Raw genomic sequence first — 21,422 nt, forward strand, 5'->3', positions numbered from 1 at the left:
ACGAACCACTTATTATGAAGAGATTTTATCTATTTGGGCAAAAGAAATGGGAAGCAGGAAGATAAAGAGTTAAGTCAACAGGGAAACAATATAAAAATGTATTCAAGATATTTGCTTGTTTAGTGAAAGGTCCCAAAGACAAAGGAGTTACAGTTTTTCTGAGACAGAAGGACAGAGGCTCAGTGATGTGGGGAGGCTGTGGGCTTTCCCAGGAGCTCCGGGGAACAGGGGGAACTCCTGAATGCTGGGGATGTTCCTCGAAGACAAATTGCTTCTCTTTTGCAAGGGTCAGAAAGGAGAATGACCACCCTAGAGAACGTCACACTGTGGATAAATAGAGGCATTGAAACACCAGGAAGGAGGAGGAGGCAGGGGCGGGCATCCAAGAAGTGCCTTTTGAGGAAGAGGAAGGTCATTTGGTACACCTGACAAAGGAGATTGTTCAGAAGCAGAACCATGTGTGTCAGGGTGGTGTGTCCTTGTGATTTCCTCCTCCCCTTCTTTCTGCTTGGAAAGACTCCCCTTGGGTGGGCATCTCAGGAGCCCATAGAAGGAATAGGTGAAAATGTAGCTGTGTTCCGAATCCCCTGCCCAAAATGAAGGGTTTGGACAGCAAACAACCCCTTTGCATTATGTTAACACTTGGTGAAGGACCTTTGTTCTAGTTTGATCTTGACACTTTTCAGCTCCTCTGCTGTAAAGGTGTAGCTTCCCTGGGGACTTTGCTTGTCTAGGCAAAAAAACCACTAATGGAAGCACTGAGGTAGAAGATGTTCCTAGAGATTCAAATCATCCCCATGTTTTAGCTTCAAAACTTTACCCAGAGCAGTAAAATAGCATTAGAGACAGAGAGGAGAGACCTGTGCAGCCTGCATGTGCTGTTAAAGCATGTAGACCCAGAAAAGCAGGCTGCTGGTGGCCGTTTGGCAGCTCCTTTGGTGGCATGTCCTCTCCTGGTACAGTGCATTCCTCCTCAGGGATGCCTTCCTCAACCCTTGCCTTCGGAAGGCAGTTGTGAGCAGAGGTGTGCGAAGCGGGTGACAATGGATTGCTGCTCCCGCTGCAGCAGGAGGGATGGGGCATCACCTCATGCTGCTGCTGGACCTGGTGCCCACAGTCAGGAAGGCCATTCTCAACTTGCTGTCCTTTCGTTAGATGCTCACGGCTGCCTGTTTGCCCATACACACATGTTGCCCCTGGTCTGTGAACCCAGTAAGGGTAGAACAGATGAGCCATCTGGATTGTTGGTACCACAGTGCTCAGATGGGGTGTCTCCTGGGGGCACTTGTATCTTGAGTATCTACCATAGCTTTGATTGAGTGGATCAAACTGACTGTGGACTAAGAGATGGTCCTAGCCTCAGGAAGTCCATCCATCTCTGCTCAGACACTCCCTGCTTTCCAGAGGCTCATATTGTATTCCCTTGAAAGAAGCTTTCAGGGAAAATAACAGCAATTCCCATACATCATGTTGCTCCAGTTTAGGGCACGATCTGCAATTGTAGTGTGTTCAAAATCTGCATACTACAGAGAATCTTGCCTGCAGGACTGGCACTTTGACATCCAATTTCCTTCCACAGAGAAGTCTGGGGAAATGTTAGAGGCGGGCTTGTTGGAAAAATGCTGATGAAGTGAAACATAAACATGCTGTGTTGGAGTTTTCATGGGAAAATATTGGTGGAGGGTTTCAGCATGCCTGGCATGCATCTCTTCAGTACTAACCCTCTCCATCTTGCATTCATACATCGTGCAGCTATAATATTCCAAAGGAAACACTTTAACTTTGGCTGATTAAAAATTAAGGTCAAAATGGAATGTACATAAAGCCTCTCAAAATTAAACCTTTTTCACAACTTGGGAAAACACTGTATTTTGCAACCTTGGTATTTCCTACTGGCAACAGTTCAAATGTATGACCACTGCTGGAATTTCTGTTTGTCCTTCCAAACGAAACGTATGTATTTCCTTCTCCCTATCATTACTAATGCATCAAATGGCTCCATGATAACATGCTGGTGGAATTAAGCACTGAGTAAAAGTGCCAGAATCTCATAACATTTACTTGGTTTCCAAGTAGGAAACTAGTGGAATTTTACTGTAACAAAAATGTAGAAAATCTTGGAAGAAACAACAGGCATTAAACCCAGAAAGACAAAAGCACATATTCAGATTAATCTAGATGATGTGTGGAAATTGCCTCTTAAATTCATAGTACCTGAAATCATTCTTGAATAGTGTATAGTTTTGAATCAGTTCGGCATATAGTGGCTAATACAAGAGACTGTCCTCAGCTGAAGAAAATCCTCAAGTTCTTGATTTCATTTTTATTATAATGGAATGCAGAAACAAAACCCAGTTTGTAAATATATAGCAAACAGAACATGGTAAGGAGGGTATTTCAGCTTATCTCCAAGTGTAGTATATTTCTCACTGCAGTGCAAGGACCTTTTAAAAATCTATTTTAAATATGAGCTTGTGGAGTTAGTTAATTATATTTTCTATGTAGGAATTTGTTAAGAGTTTTATGGTCAGAACCTTTAGCAGCCCCCAACTCACCAAGACCATCCTTGCAGTAAGCGGGCACACATCTCATTTCTCTTCACTGGGGAGGCTGGCTGGTGAACAGACGTGTATGTGCATACACACATGGAAACGCACGCACACACATCCAGGGTGGATTGGTGCGATGTCATGCCATTTACATAGATGTGTGTAAATATAAATATAAAATAAGCGTAGAATCATAGAATGGTTTGGGTTGGAAGAGACCTTTAAGGTCATCTAGTCCAACTCCCCTCCCCACCGCAATGAGTGGGGACATCTTCACCCAGATCAGGTTGTTCAGAGCCCCATCCAGCCTGGCCTGGAATTCTTCCAGATATGAAGCATAGAATAGATAAATAATATATCATATCATATAATAAATAGAATATAGAATATAAATATAACAGTGTATATAGTTGCTGGAAAATTGCACAATCCAGGAGGCTGAGGTCACTGTTATCTCCTCTGAATGGTGCTGCTAAAACATGAAAACCAACGCCCATTCTCTGGGGCTTTTCCTCCCTGTTGGCTAACACTGGGCTGGCTGGGAGGTGAGAAAAAATTTGGCTCCAAAGCCAGGCCTAATCTCCTTGCCAAAGAAGAGCTCAGGTGCAGCCGGGGCACGTGGGGAGGATGGGAAGTGATTTGTGCTTCATAGAAACTATTAATAATCAACTCCCTTAGACTGATAGGATTGTCATAGTGATAACTGACTGCCTGCAGGGATGTTTTAGTCATTTAGAAAATGCTGAAAATCCCGCTGGCTTTCCCCCAGTGCATGTGGTTAGACTGTGTATGAGGTTTTTGACATTGTTTTCCTAGAAGAGAAAGAAGTTACCTAAGAGGGTGGGCAGCCTATAAAAATGTTTTCACTCAGCACAGGCACGGACCAGGCTGGACTTCTTAGAAGGCAGCTGAAGCCTGTAGCCGCATGGAAAAAAGAGAAATCTGGGGAGAAATGTCTTCTCTGGGAGACAACCCCTAGGAGCACCTTGCATAGAAGTGTTTCTTACCTTTTTGTTTGTTTGTTTTTCCGATAGTATTCTCAATTGGACAGGAAGCATCTGAATCTGCTGGCATCATGAGGAAGATAAAGTATTCCTGGGGAGCCTTAGTGGGAAGAGGCAGCAAGTGGGAGAAGATGGCTGGGGAAAATGCAAGGATGGTGCCCAGGGACACGCACGAGGAGAGGAAGAAGCAGGAAGCGAAGAGGAGAGGGAAACTGAAAACTGTGGCAGGCAAAATGCTAAAGGCCGTGGCTGGTGGGAAAGAGGCAGCGGAGGAGAAGGCTGGTGGTGAGGATGTGGCAGGGAAGTTGCTGAAGATGAGAACCAGTAGGAAGGATGTGGAGGGAGAGATGCCTGCAGGTAACCTTGAAGTTGTTTCTGGGTCCCATGCTGGACCTTCTCTGCCTCTCCCAGCCCTGCAGGCTCTTGTTTTTGTTAGCGTATGGAGTAGGTGCGTTATACTTTCCTCCTCCCTGTCCTCCACCTGAGTTATTGTCCTTTCTGAACTGTACACTTGCTCCTCTGGAAACTTTTCTATTTTACTTTCCCTTTGCCTCACAAATGTTTCTCTTTGCTGTCCTTATTTTTATCCCTGATGTGTCTTGTGAGAAAGATGATGTACATGTGACTGGCAGCCTGTTGGGTGTGAGTGTGCCATTTTTCCACAGATGAAGAGGGGGAGGTAGGTTGTACATGGGCTAACTGTACCAAGGAATCATTTCCTATCTGTGGCATGTATTGAGGCAGGATGAGTGCAGCTTGCTAGACCCTTCCTGAACAGCTTGCCCATTGCTTTGCTGAAGATCCTTGCATCAGCCCTTCTCCATTTTGTGTCACATTCGTCCCTCCAGTCCTGGTTGATTTAGTTCTTATTACACAGACGAGGTATTTTCATAGAGAAAAGTTTGGATACAGGCAATGGAAACTCATACTCTTTCACTCTTCACTCTACACCCAAAGCTGTCTCCTGAATTGATTTCAGAGTCCCACAGCTTCTGGCCTTGCTTAACTTTCCCAGGGTTCTCACCAAGTTCGATTTTTCCTCTGAGCTCTGCTCCAGATGCCTTTGGGCAAATCTTCTTAACTCTTTGTTGCTCAATTTTTGTCCTCTGTAAAATGCACAGAGAAAGAAATGCAGCTCTGTGCAGCTGTTGTGAGATTACTTCTAGCTCTTAGTGGTGGGCTGGGTGTGATGGGTAAGACACTTTGGAAATAAGCAGCAGGGAAAAAACTTCATCCAACTTCTGAACTTTAAAGATTTAATAATTGCCTTGACGAGGTGTCTGGTGATTAGGGTGATGGCTCAGTCACCACAGCTTCTTGCAGATGTGGAAGTCATGGGGAGTTACGTGAATCCCATATGCTGAGATACTGCAGATGGGTAGCCCACCTTCTGATTTTCAGCTTTGGGCAAAATAGCACACATAGTTATTTGGCCTAGTTAAAAAGCCCGGGCACAGAGGGGGCCCTGGACTGCACTGAGCATCCTTGGTCTAAGAAAAGAGCTCGCTGGCAGGAGTGAGACCCTCTGTGTAGCGATGCCAGACTCTGAACAGGAGGAAGGGACCTTGCAAGAGAGTTTGCAGTGCTTTGTTCCAGGGCTTATGTAGAGAAGACAGAGGATTCCTTCTGGGCTTGACTTTTAGCTCTTGGTTTTTTCAGAAGATGTCATTTCTCTAATGCTTTTGTTCTGGACAAAATGTACCTTCCTTAAGTAAAGATTGTCATTAATGAACCTGCATTGCCCACAAGAAGAGGTCTACTGGGATGATGACAGAAAGCTGCAGAAGACCAGTCTGCAGGCTTAGTTAGCCTGGAGGAGGAAGGAAGGAAGGAAGGAAGGAAGGAAGGAAGGAAGGAAGGAAGGAAGGAAGGAAGGAAGGAAGGAAGGAAGGAAGAAAGAAAGAAAAGAAAGAAAGAAAAGAAAGAAAGAAAGAAAGAGGAAAGAAAGTACTTACCCTGAGGAAACTGAGAGGTGCTAGTGCTGTACCTTAAGTGACATGATCTTGAGTATACCCTGAAAATTTTGGGGATACATATAAACCAGATACTTCAGTACTTGGATATTGAAGTAATGGGTCCTATAGAGGAGTGAACAAACGTCAAGTTGTCATTGCTCTCTCTGTTGCAGAGGAAACCATCTGTGGATTCATTGAGCAAGGAAAATTTTTTGAAGCTTGTGATCATATTTATGATCTGGAGCATTCTGGAAATGATGGTGTGGGCAAGTCTGAATCTCTTTATACACTACTGGCTGAACAAATGTGGACTGTGGTGGGAGAAGCTCTCGGTGGAAGTGGTGGGATGTTCCTGGAGCCATTGCAGTCAGTGGGGGAATCTCTGAGGTGGGAGAAGCAGAAGGAAGCAGAGTGGCTTGGCAGCAACCAGGAGACAGACTCTGTTTCCACTTGGAGTCCAAACTTCTGGAGGAAAGATCTGGAGGAGAAACTAATACAGTACATGACAGCCCAGATTCCTCCCTTTGGTTCCTCTAGTAACACAGACGAGACTGCACTAAAACAGCACCTGAATCATCTGGAAACGGCATTTCTTCCCAGCCTGGAGCACAGAAGTGGTGTCTTCAAGGAAGCAGGACTGTTCGCCACCTATGCCCACTGCTGTCATGCCTCTTTGTCTTCCCACCTTTCTGCACTTACTGGCAGCAACCATTTCAGCTTCAGACAATGTCTTTTAGTTTATGAATGGGGCCTTAAAATGTACAGAAGGTATGTTTGAAAGACTTCTTTTTCTCTACATTTCCCCTGTGTCTCTGTTCTTCAGTTCTGAGCACAATCTCTGCTTTCCGTTAACGCAGTGGTACTCAGGACTCTTGCTGAGTTCAGACTTGTCCACTGCCTGTTTTATCTTCTGTGCTCTCAGAATCAGAACCTTTTTTCATTGCAGTGTTGCCTCTTTCTAAATCCTTAGTATTGGGCTCAGGGGCTTACCTGAGGTAGGCAGGTATTTCTCCACTGGACTCTTGTTGGACTTGCACAGTGTCCTGCTTTCTCAAACAATTTATTTTATTGCATTAAGCCTTTTTTTTTTTAGCAAGGTCCATAATACTCCAGTTACTCCAGAATAATTTTCTCTTGCCAACATGGTGCTCTGCTGACTTTTCTTGTTGTCTCCTTAATTCTCTTGCTATTCTATCTGGCTTGCAGTTTGACCAGTTGTTTCCATATTTCCTGCACTAGTGTTCAGATCACAGGAGAAATATATAGCAGATCATTAAATTCCTGCCCAAGTTTGGGAAAACAGATGTGGCTTTCCCCATGATCTGAAGAGTGACACATCTGGGACCTTTTGCCCCAACGTGAATTCAAAGCCTGTGGGTTTCATCAAAGCCTAAAGCTTATTATTTCTTTTTGTATAACAGTAGTAGATAAGGTGTTTGATTTTCTGTGTCCATGATTACTTTGCTACTTGACAGCTTCAATCCACTTACATCCCAATAGTTTTCAGCCCTTCTGGTTTATTTGATTGCTTCCATCCAAGCCTAGAGTTTTTCTGTTCCTTTTATTAATTACACTTACAAACCCTTGATTAGCTCATAAACAGTTAATCAGGTGGGTTCTTCCCCTGACCAGCTCCCAAAGGAGGGAGGCAGGGTGGTGGGTACCTGCTGGTGCATGCGGTCCTCAGGCACATGGGAGACGTGGCCAGGATGCATCCCTTCTGCTGCTGCTTTTATGAGTTTAAAATGGTCAAACTTCAATTTTAAATAAGAGTAATGGATTGATGAAATATTGGAAACTTACATGAAACTGGAGGTGAATAATTCTGTAATGTAAATATATAATGAAAAGCTCAAAGACAGGAAAAATGTAAGTGGTTTGCAAATGCTGAATTCCTTCAAGCAAAAAAAAAAAACAAACAGTAGCAGCCTGTGACTATATTCAGGTCAGAAGGTTGTAAAGAAAGTGGAGATGAGAAAAGCAGAGATGCCAGACTTAACTATTTTGATTTTTCTCACTGAATACAGTTTCAACTTTAATGAAAGCTCCTGTGTAGATGCAGTTGTCCTGGTATATAGCTGCTTTTTATTCCATTCAGAGAGAATATGTGACACTTGTAAAGTGGTGCATCCATGGAAGTGTGTTTGGGTAGCTCTGCCCAAGCCTGAGAAGGAATTCAGCAGCAGGACTGAGGGAAGGGGAGAGGGAAATGGTGAGCAAAAAGTGCAATTTGGGCAGCAAATACAGGAAGAAGGAAAAGAAACATCATGAAAGAATAGGTGGAAAAAGGGTGTGATACAGATCATCTACCATGTTGTGGCTGCCCCAGCACTGCAGACACTGCTGGGTGCTTGCGGGGCACCCTGTGTACTTGGCAGGAGGTGCCAGGCAGGGGCTGCCAGGTGGGCGAGGGGCTGTGGACCAGCAGGACGCTGCCCCTCAGGCTGAAATCTTCTCTCTATACACAGCAGCAGCGAGACATGTCTGGGATCCAGGCAGAGCCCCCAGCACAGCCCTTCCCTTGGTGTGCAGCATCTCATGTGGATTGTGTTGAAGACTGAGGAAAAGTTACTTGCAGTCACTCGGGTAAGAATTCAGGAGTTTTTCCCCAATACATCTGTTGTTTTTTTTTTTTCCCATGGTTTTAAAATAAGAAATGCCACTGCTAAATTAGCTGCTCCCTTGCTGCCTGAGCCAGATCTGCTCAGGTGTGTGTGAGCCCCAAGGTCTCCATCTTGGCCGGGTTTCATTGCAGAGCCCAAGTGTGAAGGTCCGTGAGTGTCTTCTGCCAAAGGGATGCTGCCCTTTTCCTTGCTCGTTAGCAAAGAGATATTGGGAAATTTACAAATCTCTCTTCATCCTGTTGCTGCCTCTTCATAGTGCTGCTGTCTACTCTGTTCAGCAGCCAGTGTATCTGGAGGAAATGGAGGCTATGGGTGAAATCCACATCCTTATTGAGGGCCATTTCAAGATGCTGTTCATCTTCTCTCCAGCTGTTAATGAGCCTAGAATGTGCAACAGGTGTTTTTCTTTTTTTGTTGTTTTTATAGCCCCTTTGCCTCAGCTGTGCAGGATATTGAGGCTGCTGGGTTTGTCTGTATGTGGCTGCCTCACAGCCGTCTCCAGCTGGGCTGACACTGCTGAGGTTACAGCACAGAGTATTTCCTGAGCCCAGCACAAGAAATCGTGCAGCTGGTGCACAGCTGGCACTGCCCTCCCGTAAGGTCGGAGCAGAGCATCCTGCCTTGCCCCACAGGTGACCTCAGCTCCAGGGCTGCAGGAGCTCCTCCTTTGCTCAGTGAAGCTCCTCCTTTGAAGGATGCTGTCTTGGTGTGTGGAATACAAATGAAGGAGGGAACATGGATTGTAGCAATGGGGAGCTGCAGAGGAAACCACGCTATTTGGAAAACTCAGCGGGGACTTTTAGATTGAGCTAAAGCTGAAATGCAGCAGCAGGAGTTACCACGCTCATCTCTCTCCCTTTCCACCAGCCACTGGCGAGCAGAGAGGGGGAAATTCCATGGCAACCTGCTGAATCACCACGGGGAAAGTACTCTAAATTGCAGAGATTTTCCTCAACATTTATTCCCTCAGGGAAAACACGAAGATAGTCACAAACATGTAAGCAGAGGTGCCAGCTGGTGACAATATGCTTAAACCATACCAATTTAAGTGTTTAAGCATCTTTATGGTCTATTTCTAATCATTACCCTGGGGAAGGGCACATGTTTTTCAGGTCTGTTTTTAGCACATATTTCAATGAAGGAAATGACTTTACTCAGGGTAGTGCTAGTGAGGTTATCACTGAGTCATTGACAAACCCTCAGAGATGCTGACTAACAGTGATGGAGAATTTAATATACATATATTTCTTTTCTTCTTTCTAATATAATGGCTGGAGAAAGCTTTTGTTTAACCGTAGGCTTCCTTCTTTCACCGTGTGCTGAGCGGGCTCACCTAGATCTGGCAGTTGTTACCAGCTCTTATGCCACACTGCCCTGAGTTGGCTGCATTTTTTCCACTGCCTTGAGTTGGCTGCATTTTTTCATGCCACCTTGGACCTGGAAGCATTGCAGCTCTACATGGTGCCATACTGCACAGAGAACAGAGCTGGAATTGCTGGAGAGTGTGGTACAGCAGCGACCCAGCTCGCTTCAAACCTGGCCAGCTTAGGACCAGCTCCAGGCTCAAGCTAATGAGCTTAAGTGGATATGAGCTGACCCCATATGGAAAAATTATGGATGTCTCTTCACTCAGCTCAGTGGCATAACTTATAAAACCTGCTTTATCCCTCTGTTTCTTTTTCCAGGATACGCCAGCCCTTTCATTATTATGAATGTGCAGGAAGCTGCTATTGAGCAAATATCCTGTCAGATATCTCTGAGTGACTGTAATGTATAATTGTGATTGTAAATCACATGGTGTAGTTTTGCCACCTCAATGGATGACTAATTTATTCTAAATGAAAGGAGACATGACCAGAATAAGGCATGGTCTGCTTTGCCTATGAAAACCTGGCTTTGTCACAGGGAGAGCAGGCCTGGTACCTGTGTAAACTAAGATCTCCTTAAACAGAAATGAGCGATGAGAGCTGTGACCACATCTGAAGGTGCTGAGAGCTCAGATGCCACGTGAGATTCAAAACCACTTCCAAACACCACTGCTGGGAACTTGGCCAGCTCTGCACGTAGGCTGCGTTCCCTCAGCCCGGACATGTCTAGGGCAAGGAGGCTTTGTGCTTTTTGAGGTTGCAAGGTTGGTGAACTGGAAATGATGGTGCTATCGATAGGGCTGTCGATCCATCACCCCTGCACTTGCTATACTGGGGAATGTGAAATGAGTGCAAGGCAAACCTTCTAGCATGACATCATGGTTCATTCTGATACTGAGAGGTGGAAAATGAACTTTCCATCCCCTGCTTCAACTCAAAACTACCTCTTTGTCCAAAACCGGAGATAGCAGGACTAAACATGCACACCTGGACAAAAGCTCAAGGAGGGTTTACACTGACCTGCAAAGAATCACTTGAGTCTGCGTCTTCTTCTCTCCCTCTGTTTTTTCAAGTAGACAAAAGGAAGACTGAGAAGTTCATGTGCTTTGGAGAATTTGGGCTGAGGATCTGCTGTTGCCCAAATGAATAAGGCTGTGCCCACCTGCCTGCTGGTGTGTCAGTGGTATGCTCCCACCCACGTTGGGCATCTTAGCTAATTTTGTCCACAGTTGATAATTATGTAGAGATCTCAATAATAACCTTGATACAGCAAAGACATGGACCTGTTGGAGAGGATCCAGAGGAGACCACAAAAATAATCAGAGGGATGGAACACTTCTTCTGTGAGGACAGGCTGAGAGATTCGGGGTTGTTCAGCCTGGAGAAGAGGAGGCTCCAGGGAGACCTTATTGTGGCTTTTCAGTACTTAAAAGGAGCCTATAAGAAAGATGGGGACAGGGTTTTTAGCAGGGCATGTGGTGATAGGACAAGGGGTAATGGTTTTAAACTAAAAAAAGGGAGATTCAGGACAGACATGAGGAAGAAATTGTTTACAATGAGGGTGCTGAGACCCTGGCCCAGGTTGCCCAGAGAGGTGGTAGATGCCCCATCCCTGGAGACATCCCAGGCCAGGCTGGACGGGGCTCTGAGCAACCTGAGCTGGTCGAAGATGTCCCTGCTCATGGCAGGGGGGTTGAACTGGATGACCTATGAAGGTCCTTTCCAACCCAAACTATTCTACGATTCTATGATTTAATGTTAAATTCTTGCATGTTTTAAAACTGCAGATGGGAAGGACCCAAGTTATAACTCAGGCTCCTGCATTTTCCAAGAGGCAGCAGTTGGCTGGGCGCTCAGCACAGGTGGGCTGGCCATCCATCTCTCGGAAGCTTTACAACATGGGTTGCCATGCCTTGGTCAGACAGGGAGGAACAAGGAAGAAGCTGGGCCTGCTTGTTACAGCAGAAATTCTGGTCTTTTCCATGTTGGAGCTGTGGTGCCTGAGGTGCTGGTGTCACCACAAGAGCTACAAACAAGCAAGCTCATGCTAATTCAGACACATCATCTGATCCAAAGCAACTAAGTACTGTGGCTCAACAAATTACTGCCTTGCAGTTACTGACTAAATGCATGCTTTGTCCTGTTGGGGAGCAAGACCTTCATGTTGGCTTAAGCTGACACATTTTACTGTGCAACTGGGGTAGGCTAGAAGTGTTTGTGCAGCTTGTCTGGGATGTGTTATCCCAGCACATCGTGTTCACACAATTGCTCACAGTCAGGTGATGGCACTCAGGAGGAAAGGAATTTATCTTGGGTTGTTTACAACTGCTTGTTTGTCTTCGATTAACACTTTTCAGTGAGTATGGCAGAGCAGTTGTTTTGAATATACTTTTGATGAAATTCTTCAGTGACAGCCACATATTTCCTAATTCAACAGCCAGAAAAGAACAAAGACAAAAATGGAAGATCAGACTTCACATTCTTTCTGTTTCCTTGGAGGAAAATGCAAAAATGAAAGAATAAATAAGCGAGCCAGGCTTTTGAGTTTAAAGCTTCTATAAAGGTCAGATCGTGTTTTAAGCAATGAGCCCTTTCTCTGCAGTGTTAGTTTTGTTTTTACAGCCCATTCAAACTAACATAAGCCAGCCAAGTCTTGGGAAATTTCCCATCGTGCAGCCTCATGGGGCTCATCTCACCATGACAGTAGCTCTAAACACTGACCCAACTCCTTTGCGCTCCCAAGTCCCTGGCTCAAGTGAAGGAATGCTTTTAATTAACGCTGGCTGGTTTATGTGGGTGCTGGTCGGAGCTGGGAAGGGTGGAAAATCTCAGCTACAGTAGCTGGCAGCACAGCGTTGTGTCTAAGTGTTGTTTTGCTGTGTGGGCGCCTTCATTTGAGCTAAGCTAACTAGGGAAGACTGTAGATAACCCGAGCTGACACTGGGATGAAAGGAAGCTGCAAATCATTTAAACTCAAACAAACAATGTAGAACAAAACAGAATAGTGTTATTAGGTCAGCTGGAAAATAGCCAGGCTTTGGGTTAAACGGGACGGCCAAAAAAATTGAGGCAGAAATTAATCTAGTCCAAATGCATAATGAGAGGCTGGGAAACCTAACTTGATATGAATGCCGTTGTATCTCAACTATTGTTTTTTTCTTTTCTTTTAATATTTAGAAGGAAGTAGGAAAAGCTCTGAAAGAAGCCTTTGATATTGGGAAACCCCCTTGTGCAGATGCTGCAGTCATTCAGGTAAACCAGGGGGAACTGAAAAACTCTCATGGTTTGGGCAGTCATGTTTTTGCACACTAGCATGTAGGTATTTGGCAAGACCTAGTTTTGCATCTCTTGGGATAAGCTCAGTGTGTGAAAAGCTTGCAAGTTAGTTGCCATACTTAAACTGCGTCTGTTTGCTTCCAAACCTGTTTTCCTCTTGTGCATACGTGAAGAAAACTAAGCTAACTAAAAAGGGTTGAGCCTGAGATTAGCTGATTCAAGCTGAAGTTGCATTTTCATATATGTACCTGGATTTTTATATAACCTTTTGGAAAGTAATGCTGTACATTAACTGGTCTGCTCTGTATGAGTTCTGCAGAGCACTTTCATAAAAGCAGCAAGAGCTGCTGAGCCATGTCAGGTCCCCGTATCTGGCAGTGTCAATGTGGGCAGCTTGGTCCGTGTGTGTGCTGGGTACAGCTGCGACAGCTGCCCCGGTGTGTTTGGCAGCGCAAGGGATGAGTGCAAAGCACAGCGATGGCGAGTGCTTGAAGGGTGTCACAGAAGCACTTCTGATTTCTGAGCAGCACATACCATGGTGTTTGGATCAAGACCTGCAGAAGGCTTAAAATAAATCCTGGGGTTTATGTGTGGATTCAAGTGATGCTAGAGATCTCGGGTACGTTGTGGGTTGCTGTGACTGTATCTTTCTTCTCTGCTGCCATCAACCCAGTGGCAGTCCTGTTTCAGGTCATGAGAGAGGGAAGAGCCTCATGGTCCTTTGGGATGGCAGACAACCTCCAGCACCTCATTGGAGGCTGGCAGTAGACATTGCAGATCAAGAGCAGCTGGCCTTCCTTGTGAGGATACAGCTTCATCTGTCAAAAACTGGCTTTTCTGGGCCAGCTCAGACTCAGGCACCAAGAGCAGAGCTCACAAAGGGGTCCGCTCCCTCTTTACCTTGCCTGTGCCCTCGGAGTGGTGGACCAGTGATGTTCTCAGTGATGTATAGGTGCTAGGGTGGCTTTTCTCTGCTGAGCTGGCTTAGATTTTTCCTGCCTCTGGCTGACAGAGCAAAGGTTTATAACAGTGACCAGGCTGATGCCTGGTTTGAATGCTGTGGTCCTCATTGCTGGCCACGCTTCAGCACAAGTGTTTTTGCTCCATTATGTATGTAACTGGTGGGTTTGAATGCTGTGGGGTAGGTGATGGAAAAGCCTGGATGAATAGGCAAACCTTATGAAATTACCGCCTCCTCAATTTTCTCTGGCTGACACTTAAAGACCAGATAGAAAATGAACAAGGTGTCATGGAAATGCATCAGCTATAGTTTCTGGACACTTTGGGGTGGTGTGTTTTATGCTGTCCCTTTGGGTGAACTTTTACATCTGTTGTGAGCAGTGGAAAAACCCATTCACAGTGTGAATCACCCTTTGTCTTTGGCTGAGCCTTCTGAGAGCACTGGGAGAGCACAGCCCATGAGTCCATCTGTCTCCTTTTATCCATCTGGCTCTCCTCCCCTTGCAAGCTTTTGTTTCCACAGAGCAACTAATGGCCAGCATTAAGTTGCCACCTGCTCAAGCCTGCCCAGTGCGGGTGGATTTTTAGCTGTGGCACAGCCTCCTGCAGGCACCTGGGCCACTCATCTGGGGTCAGTGGGGCGAGACAGGTGCCGTGGGGTTTGACACACACTGCTGTGTCAGGCATGAGAGGTGGTGGCTGGGAAGAAGACATCTGTCTTCTTCAGACATCCCTGGTAGGGACCTGGCAAGAGATGCAGATCACACAGTTAGAGCTGCATAACCTTTTCTTTTTAGCAGCTGCACCCAAATTTATCGGCCAGTATGTCACACAGAAGCACAAGTGCTCCTGCACATGGAAGGTCTTTGTATGACCTGAGCTGCCAGGCTGGATGTTGCTACCAGAGAACATCTGTGGGCACAGGCTTTCCCCCGAGCGCAGGACTTGGCTCCAGCCCGTTGACCGCAATGAAAGCAGCGGTAGCAAAGGTGTAGGATCAGGCATTAAAATCAGGCTCCTTAAAAACACTGTTATTTCCACAAGGGCTCTCAAAACCAAAACAAAAGTTGTTTCCTAGAAGGCAGAAGGATTTGCACCAGGGTGAGGGATGGGATGTATTCTGGTTCACTGCATAGGGAAAAATGACCTTGGCCAATTCTCCTCTCATGCCTTGAAATCCACAGATACTAGTGGAGAAGACGGAGGCTGCTGGGCATGTCAGTGAGAACCTGAGCGAGAAGGTGGAAGCTGCATGCCTGGAGGAGTGCCTGAGCTTCCTGGAGAGGTATGAGGGATGCTGTTCTCCTTGGCATGTCCTCAGTGCTCTAAACAAAGAAATCCTGATGAAGTGACTGGTGATGCTGTGTTCACCAGATCTGCCATTGCCCCTCTTTAGTTTGATGGCTGTTTCCCATCAAGCTGTTGCTGGAGAGACAGCCCTTTGCTGTTGTTGATGTGCACAGCGTTTGCCATTGGGCTAAAGCTGAGAGAACAAAGTGCACCCAGACTTGCCTGGACAGGTTAAAGCCTTGGGGGATGTTTATTCTGGAGAGGCTCAGATCTTAAAAACAACCAGAAAGAGGGACAGCCACATGGCCAGTGCCCAGGCTTGGCTCTTCCTGCCCAGGCTGTGCTTCCCAGGCACGGTGCTTGCTGCTGGCTCCCTGGGAGGGCGCAGAGCTCTGCTCCGTCCTGCTTCTCAGAGGAGGACAAATGTCTTCTTCTCATCTTCTGCCCTCTTGCCACTTCTTCTGGCTCCCTTTATGTGCTTTTTACTCTCAGGCATCTCCCTCCCTGTGTATCCTCCACAGCAGAAAATGCCAGTGCTGCTGAGAAGAATATTTCAGAAGGAGATTTGGGTTAAGATCCCTGGCACTTCACATTCTGAGAGGAAGGAAATTCCTATAAAATGGAGTAATCCATGAGCCTTTCGTGTGACTGAAGCTGTGATGAAGCAGTCAATAGTCTTTGTGGGTTACTCGTACATGCTGAGGCTTTGTTCTGCGGCTTTATGGGCAAAGACTCAGGTGCTTCCCAGAAACAAGTGTTGCAGCAACAGCAACAGTAAAATGAACCTCCTGCCTCTCCATCCCTGGCAGGGGCACCCAGGCAGCTCAAAGGCTCTCTTTGTGCCTTTCCTGTGCTCTCCTTTGTCACCAGCTGTGCAGGACAGAGACTTTGTCCTTCACACTTTGAAGCGTGAAAGTGTCTGCACTGAAAAGACAAATAATCACAGAATATTTCTCCCATTTGCTGCTGGGCTAATGCTATCAGATGTGTTGTGGAGCACACTAGCCTAAAGATATTTCTTCCTGTTTTAATTTAGTTATGAAAATGAAGTAAGAAGCTTTATCCAGCTTGATTGCTACCCTGGGATCTGCAGCAGCTTACGAATCCTGGAGAACTGCTGTATTCTCAGGTTAGAAACCAGACCCTGGTGACATGTAGAGCAAAATGAATTTTCTTCTTTCTCATCTTCTTCTAACTGTGCTACAGGGTCAGGCTTTCCTCCAGCTGAGTCTGGCCATCCTACCCCATGCACAGCAACCCTTAAGTGTGGAAGGAGCCAGCTGCAGTCAGTGAGAGGCCTTCAGAGCTGTCCCAGCTGCCCTGCGAGAGGGGGCCAGGACTGCTGTGTTAGCAGGGCAGTGCTGCTCCTTCTCACCCACTCCCAGGCTCTGCAGATGCCGGGGAAATGGCCTGTGGTCCAGCATCTCTGTCATCCTGGTGTCCATGACCCCGAGCAGGAGGCAGGCTGCAATGCTGTGTTTCATGTGGTGACATTATCCTGGCTAACCCTGCCATGTGTTGCAATGTGGTTCCTCTCCCTGGTCTGATTCTCCATCATTAGGAGAGCCTCATAAACATTGCACTGTGTGTGCTAGTGCACTTCAAAGTAAGCCCAAGCTTAAGTGCTTTGCTGAATGAAACCTGGACGAACATGCCAGGCTTTCCCTGGGGTTGCTAGGAAGGAGGGAAGCAATGAAGCACAGAAGGGTGAGGGAGGCTGTTTGCACCTACGAGCTAATTTCAGAAGTGCTTGCAGCAGTGGAGAAAACAAGGTTGCTTCTCTTCTTCCTGTGTGAAATTATCTGGGGATCACTGGAGTCAGCAAAACACCCAAATCCAGCATATGCACAGTGCTTACTTGACATTGGAGCCTTTTGTTGAGCCTAGGTAGCTCTTTGGTTTGTCGTGTTTGCATGTTGCTGATGCCAGATCCTTCACTGAATACTTACAAGGGTCTTTTATGTAATTCTTTACAGTGATACTAAGAATAAAGTTACACACTGAACTTTTCCGGAAAGTAAAATGTCTGGTTTCAAGCTGGTGATAATTTTAACCAGCTGACTTGAAGACTATTCTGATGGAAGAAAATTGTTCATTACCATTTGTAGGGTGTTGGAGGCACACAGGATGCTCACACAGCCTCCATTTGTCAAGGCCGCTTCATGCCTACTCATTTTTGAAAATATGAGAAATTTTACTCATCTAATCTCACTAGTGATGGATACAAGTGGCATTTGTGTACACTGAGCTTTTGTGTCCTTGTGGCAGTATCGTGATGAGAGCCATCCAGAAGATGGGTGCATGTATGTGGGTCACTGAGCAAGCCCTGGACCTGAGCGTGTGTCTGTTCAATTACCCAGCAGTTGTGTTGGTTATTGTAGGAAGAGTTTTGATGTGAGAGAATAGCTTGTTTTGAGCTGATCAATACTTTCCATAACGTTGGTTTTTTTTTTTAAACAGGACTGTCTGGCATAAGCTAACATACATTTACAGTGTCAGCACTGGCCAGGATGTTAAGGTAAATGGATTTCTAGACAGGATGGAAGATGAGATTACAGAGCATTTTCTGCAGACAGTCACTTCTAAAGTAAAGGTATGGGAGACCATGTTAACGCTGAATGTTTTCAGACTGTAGGGCATGCACGCACTTCACTCTCATGTCCTGATTTGGAAAGGGTGAAACCATAGTTTAGCTTCAGGCCCAGTACCCTCCCTGCCTCATCTGAAACTGTGTATTGACAGCTCCATCTTTTCCAGTTTTGGGGATCCCAGTTCCACTGTTTGTAGTATTTGCTGTTGTGCTACAAATGGGTACCCTTGGTGGCCCTGGTCACCCAGGCCCCAAGGGCTGAACTTCACCTGACACCTATTCATCCCCAGCAGCCAGGCATCTTCCTGGGGCAGAGATAACTCACAGAGCCCAAGGCTGAAGTGTGTAGTCAGGATGTAGAGAAACCTGACATTAAATGTGTCCCTCCCTTGGGATAAGTTCGCCTCCCTTCATGCTTTCTATCATTAGACTATTGGCCCAGACGTCCACCTTCACATCCTGGGCTTCTTGTCTAGAAAATACACAATTGCAGGCTCCTTATGATGTGTGGTGTTGTACATTCCCTTGGGAAGCTCCCCTGAGCATCTTCAGGCTCATTGTACAGGCAGCAAAAGGAAAATGACATAAGAAACCCTGGCCACACTGTGAAGTTTTGGGCTCCAGAGCTCATTACCACCCTGTCCCCTGGGCCCACGCATCGATATGGGAGCTGGGGGTGGTTCTGACGGGGAGCACGGACAACCCTGGGGAGGAGCAGGAGACCTGGGGCTCAGGTTTTCAGTCCTTCTCTGGCTGTGTCAAGACGGGCTTCAAATGACTGAAAGAGAGTTCATCCCCTGCCTGCCTGCTTAATGGTCCTTTTACTTTCCCATGGAAAAAGAGGCAATGGCCATGCTGGGAGCAGGATGCCAGAGCAAAAATGCGCAGAACAGCCAGATCTCCTGTGCTCCCCATCCATAGAGGCACATTTTACATAGTCCCTGGACTGGAGCTATTGCCACCCATATTTTGTAGGTTCTGGTGTTCCAGGTTTGGGCTGAAGAACTTAATACATCTGTCCTGAGTTTGAATGGTTTCTTTCTCTCATGTTTTGCTTTTCTTTGAGATGAAGGCACAGGATGCTAGAGCTCATGAAGGAGTCTGTTTCCGAAAGGAGAAAGAGCAAAAGCACACTAATTCATGTCTGTTGTCTGTGTGGTGTCTCTACATGTGCACCCTTTGACTCTGTTTGTCCCTTTTCCTTAGGGAACACTGAAGGAGCACTTCAAAAAGTGTGACAGTGGATTTGACCACATCCTTGAATCCTTAAAGCAAAGCTTTCTGGCATTTGGGAAGAAAAAAACAGACACGTATGAGGTAAGAAATAAGTAAGAACAATATATTACTCAGGAAATCACTAAAACTACTCCTTGAACCTTGGGATGACACAGTATTTGAACATTAATCTGAACTACAAATGTGTCTGTTGCCAAAAGGGCTTTTAATGATCTAGTGATCTCAGTCTAGTTCCTCTGTCCAAGAGCGTTAGATCTCTTCTTTGCTGTGACAGCCAGGACCTTTCTGTAATCTCAGCAGAGAAACTAACCGGTGAAGAAATGTAGAAACTGAATGTACCTCTCAAATACACAGAGGGAGCATCAGGCCATCTCTGATCCTGCCTTTGCCCCAATGCCATTATACTGGAAACCTCCTCAGCTTCTAATATGCTTCACCCTTAGTTGTAAGAAATATTTATCCCTTTGATGGAGAGTGGACATTTGGAGAGGTGAAAAGTCCACGTCCCCAAAGGACATAGTCTCTCAGGCAGAGTTCAATATGCTAGGGTTGGCAAAGAACAACCTCACAGAATACCTAAGTATTTTCACCTTTACAGTAGCCTAAATGACTTGTCTAGGGTCCCATGACACCCTTGAGTTTGTTTCTTCAGTAATGAAGTTGGTATTTGGGGTACCCTCTTTTGCAGGCAGGTTGGATTTGCTGCTGCTGCCTGTGCTGCACATGTGCCCCTAAGTGCTGGACTCCCTTTCTCTTACCCTCCCAGGCCTGCATGCTCTTTGACAGTGCCAATTTTAATTAGCATTTTGAAATACGGAAAAATGTAATGAAACAGAAAAAAAATCAGGCGCTATTCTGCTGTTGTTCAGAGCCTGTCACTGGACATTATGTCACACTAATGCTGGGGCAAGTGGCAGCTCAGTGGTGGAGCATTGTGCCAGAGCTGTCTGTCTCTTGCTTTGTCTGTTTTGGACAGAGCTGGGGATTTCCTGTACCTTTGGACTGCAGCCTAAAACTGCTCTGATTACAATTGCTAATGGAAATGTGGTTTCTGTGCAGCAACCCGTCTCCCCTTAGAAACACTTGCTCTCCCTCCCCTTTCAGTCATTGCATGGTCTCGGCACTGGGATTTCTTGGCAGGTATTGGGTGGCTCAGAGAGGCCCAGGTGACTTCTCTGTGCCCAGCCACAGCTGTGTGCCCAAGGGTAAGGCCCTGGGACGTGTCTAGTGGGGATGCTTCAGGGAGATCTGGCTTTGTCTGTAGTCTGAGCTGTCCCCAAGTGACATGTTTGTTAGCTTGGGGCTAAGCCAAGTGTCCCTGCTGCTCTGGAGTGTGAGCGACCTCTGGCTCAGCTAACTGTTCCCATTGATTGTGGTTGGATGTCTCCACACTTATCATCAATGTTTATGTCATCCACATACAGTTTGGAGGTACTCCATGTGCTAGACCAGGCATTTTAGAGGGATAATTAAGCAAAGAAATGGGACAGCCATCTGGATGGACACTATATCCGCTGTCTACACTGGTCAGAGTCCTATAGGTATAGTCTGGTCCTTGCTCAGTACAGAGAAGTTAATCTGGGCCTCTTTGCTTTGGAACAGGCCCTCATCAAGGCTGTCAACACCATCATTATTACAGAATACGTTCAGGCCCTCCTGACCACTTCCAGGAAATCATCCTCTGTGCAGAGGAGGGGGATTATCAGCAAAATAGAAGAAGATCACAGCATGCTGCAAACCATCTTTAAAGAATGCTTAGTAAGTCTTTGATATGGTTACAGTTTTGCTCTCTGTCATCAAGAACAGTACCAGGAGAGGAAAAAGCTCTGAAAGCAACAGAAAAGCTTAAGAGGTCTTACCGCAGTGATATCCAGCTTCACAGAAATGACAATCAGATGTGCTGATGGCCCCTCTGATCTGCCAGAAGCTGTTAGTGTATAGTTTTGAAATGTGTGACTAGAGGAGGCAAGTTTCACACTCCTGCCACTGAAATAAGGATGAGGCGTGCTCCTCTGAGCTGGTGAGACAGCTCCGAAACTGTCAGCTCCCCCAGGCAAGCCTGTGGTACGTGGCCTGGCAGTACAGAGGAGGAAGACTTGTGTTCCCCCTAGTGTTCTCCCTTGACCCTCTGGCGTGATGACCCACATCATCTGCTCCACATCTTCACCTTCTTTGTGGAGTGCCCCGTAGGCTGCTGCTCCCTGGAGATGGGGTATGTGGTATGTGGTGTTATCTGGCCTCCTCCCTCCTGCAGGACCTTCCCAGCCCCTCAGAGCTGGGCTGATGGCTGAGTGAGCCATTTCCCTGTGGTGCAGCTTTTCCTCACAGGCAGAAACATGCTGATGCTGTTGTGGTTGGTGACAGCTGCAAGGAGGATCGAGTCCTCCTGCAGGGTAAGCACCTGCAGGTAAAGGTGCATTGCAAGAGGGGTAGATGGGGTGTAAAAGCAGAGCCACACCTTTGAAGAAAACTCTTGGAAAAATGCTAGGTCTGATTTGCAGAAGCAACTTTGGAAGCTTAAAAAAGCCTCTTTGCTGAATTCCTAATCCCATGTAACTGGCCATGCTGCAC

The 21,422-nt window shown here is 46.3% G+C and overlaps 1 protein-coding gene across 5 annotated transcripts in view; it reads left to right on the forward strand.

The window, feature by feature from the left end:
* LOC308040536 (exocyst complex component 3-like) overlaps positions 1-21,422 on the forward strand; it is a 39,151-nt gene that overhangs the window by 2,530 nt on the left and 15,199 nt on the right. For 3 of the 5 annotated variants that reach the window (XR_013922142.1, XM_080344604.1, XM_080344605.1), the window contains exons 2-9: positions 3,584-3,910; positions 5,682-6,276; positions 7,977-8,094; positions 12,677-12,751; positions 14,920-15,020; positions 16,062-16,154; positions 17,486-17,618; positions 18,822-18,932. Coding sequence is in view for 3 of the 5 variants with exons in the window: in XM_080344604.1 (XP_080200730.1) it covers positions 3,625-3,910; positions 5,682-6,276; positions 7,977-8,094; positions 12,677-12,751; positions 14,920-15,020; positions 16,062-16,154; positions 17,486-17,618; positions 18,822-18,932 (1,512 nt within the window). In the remaining 2 variants the exon portion in view is untranslated. Of the gene's footprint in view, positions 1-3,583; positions 3,911-5,681; positions 6,277-7,976; positions 8,095-12,676; positions 12,752-14,919; positions 15,021-16,061; positions 16,155-17,485; positions 17,619-18,821; positions 18,933-20,453; positions 20,610-21,422 lie in introns of all 5 variants that reach the window. The other 2 variants (XM_080344606.1, XR_013922143.1) reach the window with 2 other exon arrangements.

This window comes from Nesoenas mayeri, assembly GCF_963082525.1.
Source record: "Nesoenas mayeri genome assembly, chromosome: 5".
Taxonomy (NCBI): Eukaryota; Metazoa; Chordata; class Aves; order Columbiformes; family Columbidae; genus Nesoenas; species Nesoenas mayeri.